At 36.1% G+C, this 12,970-nt stretch overlaps 1 protein-coding gene across 2 annotated transcripts in view; it reads right to left on the bottom strand.

Annotated features, from left to right (window-relative positions):
* Positions 1–12,970, bottom strand: part of LOC107708463 (transmembrane protein 150A-like) — a 51,990-nt gene that overhangs the window by 34,091 nt on the left and 4,929 nt on the right. For both annotated transcript variants that reach the window (XR_001636363.1, XM_016512707.1), the window contains exons 3-5: positions 7,857–7,904; positions 5,896–5,982; positions 2,604–2,671 (exon numbers count right to left, since the gene is read on the bottom strand). Coding sequence is in view for 1 of the 2 variants with exons in the window: in XM_016512707.1 (XP_016368193.1) it covers positions 2,604–2,671; positions 5,896–5,982; positions 7,857–7,904 (203 nt within the window). In the remaining variant the exon portion in view is untranslated. The remainder of the gene's footprint in view (positions 1–2,603; positions 2,672–5,895; positions 5,983–7,856; positions 7,905–12,970) is intronic.

Genomic DNA, 12,970 nt, shown 5'->3' with positions numbered 1-12,970 from the left:
TTTGGACAGAAGCAATGCAACACCCGCTGAGTACAACGGTAGAGCTTGAAAGATCAAAGACAATTTTTAATATAACTCTGACTGGATTCGTCTGAAAGAAGAAAGTCATATACACCTAGGATGCATCGGGGGTGAGTAAAACACAGCCTAATTTTTATTTTTGGGTGAACTAACCCTTTAAGTTATTCATCTAGTATTCATCTAAATCAGCGCACATACAGAATCTCAGTCACGTAATCTCCTCTAATTTCTGTGTATCTCTGCTCCGAGAAGGTTTCAGTTTGTAAGGGGTGAAATGTGGCGGAAATACTGTAGCCCAAACACATTAGTGAGATGACACCCGTGTATTTATGGATCATGATTTTTCACCTTGGTGCAGCATTCCCTCAAGAGAACAAAAAACAGGAGATAAAATTAAACAACAGCCCTGTCACAAGGTCTTCGGGAGCCTGAACTAACTGGTTAGTTCCTGCTGCGAACTCTCTCCACCCTGTTTCCCATCTGTTAGAGCACTACAGTGCTGAGAGATGTTTCCTCTAGTGCATGCTGACATCAAAAAGAGCTCTTGAAAGCTCAGATTTGGGAACACTGAGCATTATATAAGCCACAAGAAAACAATGCAGTCACCGCTGGTCACCCTTGATCAAATGTTCAGCATGCCTTTTTATCGTGGTGTTTTATAAACTTTTTAGTGTAAACAACGGCATTAATATCCTATTGTCCTGGAACGGTGATGCAATCAATCACGTAGCATTCAAGGAGGTTTTGTTTGATAGTCGTGTTATATAAAACACACTTTCAAAAACTATTCAAAATTCAAGTATCTTGTATTGTTGGATGAACAACAGTAATTTCCTTGTGCAAACAGGCAGAGCCCGAATCTCCCAGCAGGAGAACACTCTCACTTATCGTTACACTGGGTGTGGGATTGAACACAACAATACAGCTCTTCAGCTCTCAGCATGAACACTGCCACCAGGCCCAGACGCTCAGGTCAGAGGTCACACTGAACCAATGATTCTTTACAAGTCTCTCCTCTCACAGACCTGCTGTATAGTTTGCACTCGACTGTAACCGACAGCATCTGCATGAAGTATAGCTCTGCTCACACAGAATACAGCTGAATTTATGTCCAGGGAACACCATGAACAAGTCTTAAAAAATAAGATGTTTTGTAATCCGATATAGCTCAAATATCTAAATGTTAGCTATTAACATTTGTATTTAAAGGGGATTTCTGTTCTTGTTGATCTGCTTGCCCTCTGGTCATTGTTTTTGCTGTGATGTGATTCAAATTCAATTCAGATCATTTCTGAAGATGATTCATCCTTCCTGAACAGCAACTCACTTGGTGTCTGATGACAGTGTTTGGTAATGTGCAGTGACTGCATCGACCGCTCAGTTTTATAAATGCTTGATATATACATACCCACTCAGCTTTTTTTGAGTTGTGAAATATCAAAGTTACATGTAAACAACTGCTTTTCCGGGCAAGTTTAGAGAATGAGCAGTGTGTATTGTCTGCATTTAGATGATAATGTCTTCCCCTAAAAATCTGACATGAGTGAACATAAACACATGCGTAATGTTGAAGATAGTTGGCCTTGTATAGTTCGTGGTGATATTACACAAACGCAAACACACTAAGCCTGTGGTTTCCTGAGCTGATTGCTGCCCAGACAGTGAATCATTGTGCTACAGATGGGAATCATTTACAGAGTGAACTACAGATTGATCTGAAATTCCAAAATCAAAATAAAGTTGAAATGCTGTAAATGAGGAAAAAGGAAGTACACGCTTAAAAGGTGAAGTGTGCAATCTGCAAATTTTAAAATACTTTCTCCTATCCCATCTTAGCATGCAGATAAATCTGTAAGCTATCTGCAGGCTGATTTCCCTAAAAAGTGTAAACACTGATCTGACACTGATTTTTTTTTTTTTTAGCTAATTAGCACAACACAGCAAGTTTTAGAGTGGCGCTTTCTGTTTACAGATAGATGAATGTGATTTTTTGAGGCTAAGGATTTTTCATATAGCCACTATGTGAAATTAAATGCAAATACAAACTAAAATGAATAGAATGTACAAAGTTTGGCCAATAAGTTTTTTTTTTAAAGAAAATAATACCTTTATTCTGAATTAAGGATGCATTAAACTGATCAAAAGTGACATTTATGATGTTACAAAATCCATCTCAAATAAAAGCTGTTCTTTCGAACTTTCTATTCATAAAAGAATCCTGAAAAAGAGTATTTTTCATAGAGTAAAAATATTTTCAGAGTAAAAATATTAAGCAGCACAACTGTTTTCAACATTGATAATAATAAGAAATGTTTCTTGAACAGCAAATCATCATATTAGAATGATTTCTGAAGGATCATGTGACACTGAAGACTGGAGTAATGATGCTGAAAATTCAGCATATATTCAAATAGAAAACAGCTATTTTAAATTTCAATGAAATTTCACAATATTACTGTTTTTACTCTATTTTTGATTAAACAAATGCAGCCTTGGTGAGCATAAGAGACTACTTTCTTTTAGAGAAGTCTTACCAACTTTTAAACTGTAGTGTAAGTGGGAGATGTGCATTGTAAACTCACCCATAAAGGATCCAGTGCTGCAGATGAGGCTGAAGAAGCAGCTCTCTGGAGGAAGTGTGCCGCATTTACTGCAGATCAGAACATCAGAGCAGAGGTTAGATGCCCAGGGTTCTCACCACATGAATAAACACACATACATAGATGCACATTCCAAAGCAAAGGGTCCTGAGAGATGAACTCCCATTGGCAGCTGACTAAAACAGGCCTGTTTGGCTCTTGGGAGCACACTGGCAGCTGTGGGTTATGGGGATGGAGCTAGAAGAGGGCTTGAGGACCCTTAGCTTTTCTCACACAGCTGTTACTCTGTATGGGAAATGACAAAAGATAAGCAAAGATAGGGCCTTCACCAAAGAAAAACTGAGCAAGCATTTCACCATGAAAGGAAATCTTCCTTATTAACACACAGGTAATCATTCCTGAAGGCCATTTCAGCTTTATATAACATATCACTGTGGTATGAAGCCTATAAAAGGAGATGCAGCTGCAAATAAATGGAGTAAACAAACCTAAATTTACAGCCAATCAGCCGAAAATTGTTGAGAACGACAGGCTACCTACTACGTAGCTCATTGGATTCTTTGCCTTAAAGGGATAGTACATTCAAAAATGTAAATTCTGTCATCATTTAATCACCCTCATGGGTTTCTAAACCTGTATGGCTTTCTTTCCTCTGAAGGTAGATTGAATATTCCTGTCTTTTCCAAACAAACACTTTTATAGTGACAACAGTTGTTAAGATTTAAAAAATGACAAAAAAGCACCATAATAGTCTCATTAAAAGTGATACATTTGACTTTTGAAACCATATGAGGGACGAGGGACACACTAAAATTGAATCATTATTCATTGAAAATCACATTCAACTTGTCTACAACTTGCCATTGTATTAGGCCTGTCACGATACCAACTTTTTGTTGTGCGATATATTGGCCCAGAAATAATTGCGATAAGCGATATTATTGTCATTTTAAACACAAAGACACCGACGCAAGTGGAATGTACGAAACATAGTAACATTAATTTTAAGTAAATATAATGGGCGATATATTGCGTCACAAAAAATGATTGAGGTCATGTACATATATTGCGCGATAAGTCGATATATTGATTATTGCGACAGGCCTACATTGTATTCCAAAAATTATTTTGTTACATATTAGAAAGTAAGTGTTTTGGCCATGACATAACTGTAAATTAACTGTAAGACCAAATGCCATGTTCTCCTAATAAAAATTCTCTGAACCAAACTCAGCTTTCCAAAACCATGTAATAAGTTCCTGCCAAAGGAGCCTCTACTGAATTAAATATAGCTATGCTTTCTATTAATAAATCACTGAGGTGTTCAGCTCTATAATGATAAGCTGGAAATGTGTGTGCTGTTCCGAGTGTGATTGTCTGTTGATCTGACCTTTCACCCACTTTAGAGCACCTCTGGGCTGAGAACCGCAGACTATGGTGGGTAGCAGTCAAAATAAACCCTCACACAAACACACACGTCACACAAACACACACCACACACACAGACTGCTGGTAGTAGAAATGCAGATCATGGACACACCCAAAGGGACACATAAATAAGACAACATATAACTCAAGTTCATACTCCATAAACCACACAGCTCTGAAGGCAAAGGAGACAGACGGTCTATTGAACAGCTCGGGTCAAAGATCCCACAAGTTATTCCAGAATCCACATTATATGCATTGTCAGACTTCCCTTTGATGATAAAATGCCTAGAAGAGTCAAATAAATGAACAACATGCTTTGGCTAAAACCATCTCAATGTCCTTGCCCCTTTTGTCAGTTTGGTTTCGTTTTCTCCTCAGTAATTTGGGAAATTCCTTTGTGTGGTTAACAAGTTATAGCTCCTCTAAATGTTTTTCTCTCAGCAGGAAAAATATCTTGTAAAGGTGAAATATCTTGTTTCGTAAGGTTGCCATGTAGGTCACATTTTTAGATTCCTGTTTCTCCCCCTGACCCCATCTCGGTCTTCAGATTGAGGAAAATAGAAATGACATGCATGCAGAGGAAGGGAAGGGGTCGTGGCATGAACAATGTGCTGACACAGACCACTGCCTCAGAGAGGCAGGCTGAGAACGACACTTCCCAGGAATAAGGTGCACTCTGGTGTTCAATTACTTTTTTCAAAGCATTAGAAACACAAATTCCATATATTTTTGAGAACTATTAGAAAGTCTAGAAACTATTATACAGGGTTAGTGTAGTTAACTATAACTAAAACTAAGTGGTGGGCCATCAGGGCCAGCAAAGCCTTCTCCGCTGGCATAAACAATATCAGAATCACTGACTTAGTTTTAATATATTTTCCATGAATGTGTATTTAATTATTTCCAATAGTCTATTCTCTTCATTTAATAGTTTTTCTCTTGGTTGCGCTGCTTCCAGTAGTGTATTTTTATATTAGAGCTTTTGTCAAATCATATTTCAGCAATCATGTGTTGCCAGCGTCAAAGAAATCTTCCTCGAGGCCTTCAGAATCAACAGTGCGGGCGTCTGTAGTTTGAAATAAATGGCAATGAAACCATTGCTTTAACCAATCAGATTTAAACTGTAAATCTAAATACAGTAGTAAATGACTGCGAAAAACAACGGGTCTGTGATAAAGATGAAAAAACACTAGAGTATGTTAGGTTAATCTTCATTTCTGACTTTTTTATGCATTTTATGCATTTTATTCTGCATATAACGTTATATAAACACTGTAAAATTGTAAACTGGAATAAAATTTATATATATTAAAAAAATTAAATATTTTCAACTGTTAAAAAGTTTAAATTGATGGACAAAAATAACTGAAACAGTAATAAAACTAGACATTTTATAAAAACAAAAACTTAAATCAACAAACAATAATACAAGAAAACTTACTATAACTGAAGTCAGAAAGAGCTTTATTACCAAGTATGTTTACTCACACAAGGAATTTGACTACCAGTGCAGAAGAAAGGTGAAACTGTTTAACGGAAGTTAAAATGAAAACAGAAAGTATAAAAATAGAAATGTATCCAAAAATATATATATATATATAATAGCATCAAATTGTAGTGGTGCCTGCATTTTTAAAGCTCAAGCATTCAACCGTCACACTGCATGAAAAAAATTACAAAATATTTTTCTCGAATTAATGCAAAGCATAAATTTAAACTACAAATTTACCTTTAGTCCCAAACTAGCCATCCCCTACTGAATGCTAGCTTTATTGAAGCTAAATCTACAACCCTGTTACCCATTGGCATAGTTTTTTTTTTCTTACTGTTATTTCATACGGACCTTATGAGAGGAACATTTTCCAGAGTACAGCACAGGGTAAGTCCTCTCTGCATTGGCAGATCCACCTCACATGACTGGTTATACATCCTGTAAGTAAACAAATACACAGACTAAACAGTTAAAACAGAGCCAAAATGAGTCCATCAAGTCTCTGGGAGACTACTTTGAGATACTTTGAGATTTGCTCACTAGCCATAAATAATAATCAATCATACCAGACAGATCTGAGTGCATTCAGTAGGACAGCTGCATCTGTCTGTGAATTTGGTTACACGCCGCTGCATTCCTACTGTACACTGGATAATACGACCAGAGTTACAACTCACTTCCAGTATAAACATGTTTTGACAGTCACCATAACTTCGATTCATACTACACTAGGGTTGTTAAAAGTACCGACTTCTTCACCGAACGCTTACACAGCTACACACAGATACTGAAGTCTGTACTTTTGGCAACCCTATACCACTCCATGCAGAACTCAAAGCAAACATAATGTGGCTAGTCTGGCTACACATCACTACTAAAGCAAACACATACCGCTCTACAGGACTAATGCTCCTCCCTCCAAGAGAATAAAAAAAATAATGAAAGACCACTGTTGTTTCCAGAGTGTAAAAATTACTCAAGAATGCAAAGCACTTTAAAAGGTGGGCCACGTTTCATTAAACAGACCGAATTTGATCTTGTTTGCTCAGCTTAAGCTCCACTAGTCACTGTTAGTAAAATAAAATATTTAATTTGCTCTACATATGACACCTAATCAGAAAGTACACGTTTTTCACTGATATTCTGAAACGGTGGGTTTTATTCATCAGTCATGCTAATGATGAGTAATCATCTGCGACTGCCTCTGCTCACGGACCCACACACAGATGCCATTATCACTGCTTTAAATAATTAAAGTACAGTGTGCCACCTCCCAAAGCCCAACAGCAGCGCTAACATTTAAGTTACCCTAGACACCGCTATGCTCCATATGCCAATGTTTGGCTAAAGCTCTCATGGTATGAAGCACAAGTTAACCTGCGATTAACAATTAAAATGAACAGGATTCAATTCCTCACTGACTGACACGTCCTTGAGCCAAATAAAGTTAATGAGAAGGAATTCGGACACTCGTTCAACATCTCATATCAAATACATTACTCATTAGAGCAGATGACGCCAGAAGAAGTGTAGGTGATACAAAGTCACGAGGTCGCTCTCTGATGTGCACAATTTAAAAAGGTGTTTTCAGTAAATGATTAATAGCCTCAAAGCACATACACCAAAATTTTCAAAAGACGAAAATATGCAAATTTTAGTTACCAGCACTGTTTTTATAAACACATAAAAATTAAAATACTAACAAAAAATTATACATATTTTTAAAAATTGACACATTTCTTCAACAAAAAAAAAAATCTTCATTTTAATGTTTTACATTTAATGTGCATTACAGAATTCAACATTATTTAAAATTATTTAATATATTTAATCATTAAATTACATATTTATTTATTTATTTAGTCATTTATCAGACGCTTTTATCCAAAGCGACTTACAAATGAGGACAACAGAAGCAATCAATTGTAGTATTAAAACAACTAAAAACAGATCCAAAACTAAAAGCTAAAACTTTATAAATACTACCTATACACATTTTAAAAATAAAGAGATTAAATAAAAATGACAAATGCATACAACAAAGTTTCAAAACTTAACATTTAAATGAAAAACTAAAAATAAAGCTAAAAACAATTCAAAATATGAAAGAACAAAAGGTATAAGAGTATAAAAAAATTTAAATAACTCAAATTAAATAAAACTAAAAACCACATGCTAAAAAACAACAACTTACTTACACATAGTAAGAAATGGTTATAAAAACTGAAACAGAAGCGAAACAAGTAATAGGACATATATTTAATTAAAATTTAAAAAAATTTAAATTCCATAATATATTGTAATATGCTTACCAGTTGTCCACAGGACAGATATGCTGATTATACAAGGCCATGGCATACCTGGAAAAATAGAAATTATGAAATATTAGCCACATTATCAGTAAAAATCAGAGCAAAAGTTTTTAAAGGAGGATTCAAGCTTGTATTTCATTCCTATTTGCAAGGACAAATTTGTCTCATTTAAAAAGGAATTTTTTTAACCTTTATTGTCGCATTGGTAATACTTTAAGGTATCATTTGCTAACATTAGCTAATGCTTCAGCTAACATGAACTAACAATAAACAATATATTTTTACAGCATTTATTAACCTTTGTTAATTGTAATTAATAAAAAGTTTCATGTTCATATCAGTTCGCAGTGCATTAACTGATGTTAACAGATGCAACTTTTGATCTTAAAAAAGGTATTAGTAAATGTTGAGATTAACAAAGATTAATAAAGGTTAAATAAATGCTGTAGAAGTATTGTTAATTATTAGTCCATGTCGACTAATGTATTTAACTAATTAAAACTTACTGTAAAGTGTTACCATTGCATCTGTACACAATAAACATAATCTTGACAAAATGGACATAAATCAAAATAAAAACATCATGACCTAAAAAAATCTGTTTTTGAATGCAGCCATGATTCTGTCAAAATTAAAACTATTTCAAATCAATGTTTCAAGTCAAGCTGACCACAAAACAAATTTATACACACTGATGTCTGAGATTACACAAAGAGACACAGTATAGGCCCAAGACTTATGAAACATGTAAAATCTTGCACGTTACTATATCATTATACATGACGCTTATGAACAGACAGAAAGAGCTATCAAAAATATGCTGTGGTGTCCTATAATACTGCAACAGCCTGAGTATTCACTGATAAAATCAGAGGTTGATGTCCTTTTGACATGTTTTCTGCGAGCACAGAACCAAAAACCGGAGAGCTCTGGAAATTTAGTCAACATGACCTGTACATCTTCAGCTTACATTGGCATTATGTGTCATTCTTTACTCACGCTAATGCAACAAGGCCAACGCACTCCTGATCCAGTCTCATCGACCCTCAGGAGATGTCAATGAACACAGGACCATCAGATAGCGGTCAAAGTAAAAGTTTGCCTACAGATTTTAACAGAATCTGATGAAAGAGCATCTCCAAGCAAAGCAAAAGTTGCTTACAAATGAACAATCAGACAAGAAAAGTGCTCTGTGGAAGCTAAACACACACGGCACCTACCACTGGATACCATCTCTGTCCGTCTTTCTCTCATGCGGATCTCACTGTTGACATACACACTAGGGCTGGGTGGTATATGATTGTCAGGAATGTGTTCCTGTCCCCATGTGCTCCCCGTGACCCAGTTTCTTCCTTGTTTGATTGTGTTCATTTGATTCAGGTGTGTCTCGTCTATTACCCTCGTTTAGTTTAGTATTTAAAGTGTTGTCTGTTCTATGGTTCATTTGTCCAGCGTTATACGTCTATTGGTGCTACGTGTGTCTCCTGCCTGCCTTGTGTTACCCTTTGGTTTGTTCATTAAAGACTGTTATTCCTGCTACTCCTACATCTCCGTGTTCCTCGCTCCTACACAGTACGCAACCGTGACAATGACAGAGTTTGTACGATGTATCGATATATTATTAATAGGCAATATGGTGTGAGGCAGTACCATTTATATCAATATTCAGCAGTTTGATTTGAGCGCATCTGAATAATAGCAGAAGACGCAGAGTGAGCTGCTGCGGGGGAAGTGCATAATCCAATTTGTCCTAAACATGAGACATGCTTTATATTAAGGACTTTAAAATAACTTGCAAGATATACTAGTTAACACGTATAGTTTAAAGCGGTTGCCCTGTCAGATGCTCTGCCAGACTCATGTGCTGCTTACAGACAGGCTACTTCCCTGATAGCACACGTATATCACGGAGATGTCTATTTGACGTCTGCCTTTACATCTGCAAGATGTATTTTTGCTCATCTGCAATACGTCTATAGGACGTTTCCTATTAGATGTTAAATAGACGTTTAGAAAATGTCTTTAAGATGTTAATGATTTAGAATGTATGTAAAACTGACATCTTAAAGACGTCTATCAGATGTTTGTACACAGCAGATGCTTTCCAGAGCGATCTTTAGCAGACATCTTGCAGACGTACGTGTGCTATCTGGGTTGCTCTGTTTAATGCGTTTGAGATGTGCTGTTTTCCTCAATTCACTTTTCACAGGTATATTCTCCATCTGTAAATGTTAGAAAGTCATGGAAATATTTCTGTTTTGCTGTCAGGAGCCTTCTGCGTGCGATTCTCCTCTAAACTTCACAGACTTCAGTGAACGAGCGCCACTGCGCGCATGCACGCCAAACAGATGGAGCACAATAATTGTGTCATATGTAGAATTTTAAACCTACAAGTAAGTGTATTTTATGATAGCAGATATTAGTGCTGGGTAAAAATATCGATATCTCGATTTTAATCAATTCTCATTTTTACGAAAAGATATCGATTCTTAAATCCCAAGAATCGTTGGAATTAGAATGTTTAATGTGGAGTGACAGATCGCTGTAGTGCCTCAGATCAACAGATGCAGCAGCACGTAGCGCACGTGAACCGATCATCTCCTCGACATTAATACCAGTTTCAGCACAAAATAAACGTGACTAAACATCCGAAGGCAAGTTAAAAGAAAGAGTACAACTTTACAATCAGTATCCTGTCTCATGTAATCGCTCAATCGGTGTTTCAGCTGCGCAAAGACGTCAATATAACAGCTTGTAAACAATTCATGTAACATCACATTTACCTCAGAAAGCATATTTGGTGACCATAAACTCGATAGTCAGCCAGAAAAATAAACTCTAGAGGGGAGCATTTTGCTAAATATATGCACCATATAACATTCATTATAATTTTTTTTACCGTTCTTTAATGCTTTATTTATGTTTGAATAAATCTGTCCAAGTTTTTATGACAGCCACTATTTAAATGTGTATATTTAAAAAAAACTAACTGAAGTAATTGTAACTTAATTATTATAAAAATTTCATTAAGTGCAATTTAAGCAGTTGTACAGCACAAATCAGTCAATTTTAACCTTCAATATTATAATGTAGTACCAACTGACTCTCATGTATATTTTACAGCATTAGTTGAGAGATTTTTTTTTCCTTGAGAAAATTTGGCATGTACTGTACCTAATATGTATCCAAAATAATCGACATTGAATCGAATCGAATCAGTAATCGAATCGAATCGCAAACTTGTGAATGAGAATCGAATCGAATCGTGAAATTTGTGTCAAAACCCAGCCCTAGCAGATAGCAGAAATGGGGTAATCAAAATATAATGCAATTAATCTGTGCTCTTGTGTTCATTTACTTTCGTTTTTAGTTTAATGAACTGAACTTCTGCTTGAAAAAGCTTTCTTTTTGTTTTTAGATTGTAATGTTACAATGTTAGATTGTAATGTGATTTATGTAATGTGATAGCTCCTTTATTGCGCATAATGGATAGCATAGCCTACTTTCACTATATTTGTTTTCATTGCTTTTAATATAAACGTTGTTCCATTGGACAACATTGGGCAGGATGTTTATGTATATATTTATAGAAAATGTATAGAAATGAAATAGAAATTGCATTTCAGCCAAAAAATACAGAGATATAATTTTTTTGGCCATATCACCCAGCCACAAACACATTTGCATTTGTCCAGCATAACTGCATCTGACAGCACGCAGGGTCAGGAGTGGGCTAAGCAGCAATTAGGTTTGTTTTCATCTCAAGTAAATGTGTGTGTGCGTGTGTGTGTGTGTGTGTGTGTGTGTCCACAAGAGACAGATCACCTGAGCCTTGCACTACACTTAGCACTACGCTGAGAGGAATTACATTTGGTAAACAAACATTATGCCATCTGCCATGGCCGGTGTTGTGAATAATCACGCAGCCTGTCACCAGGTCACTCTGAACATCACAGAGAGGCACACAGGCCTTCCTCAGAAAACACAGTCTGGATACAGAGTAACCCTGCTCCCGCTCAGATACCCCAGGCCATCTGCTTATAGGGTTAGATCTCTGCCACAATTCTGCGCGCGAAAGATCATAGTTTGAGCGCACAAAAGTGCATTTTGCACGCGCGCGATCTGAGTTTTGTGAAGAAAATGTTTGTTTCCCAAAGAAAAAAGTATTTTGAGCATATTTGAGTATATTTTCGCACTAAAATCAATTTTGCATTTAAAATAAAATTTTGGATGTGTGCAGACTTTCTCTTTTGCGCGTGCAACGTTTCACTAGCTTTTTTTCCAAGCACATTTTACCAATTCCAAACAACATCAATCTTAATAACTACCATTAATCTTGTATTTAATCACTTATAACCAATATATTATTGTTCATGAAGGCTGGAAGTGAAAAACGCCTTATATTCAGGTGTGCATAAATATTAAGCAGGTTATCTTCTACAGATAAAATTTCGAGATGGACTAAAAATGATCTCCCTGACACCTTGTACTTCTGGAGACTCCAAGCAGGTTGCAATTCTGGAAAATGGTGGCGCTGGAGACTAAATGGTTCCTGGTGATTTCACACCTAATTCTTCCCTTAATTCCTAATTCTTTTGCAGTTAACATGCATCTTTTCTTCTCCACATGTTTTTGACTGACCCTGCTGACCCACTGAGCATTTTGCTGTCCAATGGTTTTGCATTAACTTTGCAATTTATAGTATTGTATTAGTTTTGAATTTTTCTCATGGGCATTTAAATAACTTTCAGTCTGAGTTAAATCTCTTTTTTGGCTCATTCATGAATAATTATATATCAATTATAAATGATTAAATACAAGATTAATAGTAGTTATTGAGATTGATGTCGTTTTGGAATTGGTAAAATGTGCTTGGAAAAAAATATGATCAGAATATCAACTTGCATAATAATTATGCATGCACTGTATTTGTCCTCTTATGCTGTCGAGGTAATGCAAGAAATGTTGTGATTGGTTGTCAAGGCAGCCAATCAGAATTTAGCAGCCTCGGTCTCTGATTGGCTGGAATTATGGCACATTGTAACGCTGGGTTGTGTTGAGCAAGCGAGCTGTTGGCATTTAGAGAGCACTGAGGGCGGGCATCAGGTGAGCAA

This window comes from Sinocyclocheilus rhinocerous, unplaced genomic scaffold, assembly GCF_001515625.1.
Source record: "Sinocyclocheilus rhinocerous isolate Xijiao unplaced genomic scaffold, SAMN03320098_v1.1 scaffold295, whole genome shotgun sequence".
Taxonomy (NCBI): Eukaryota; Metazoa; Chordata; class Actinopteri; order Cypriniformes; family Cyprinidae; genus Sinocyclocheilus; species Sinocyclocheilus rhinocerous.
This window is presented reverse-complemented; position numbering and strand designations above follow the sequence as displayed.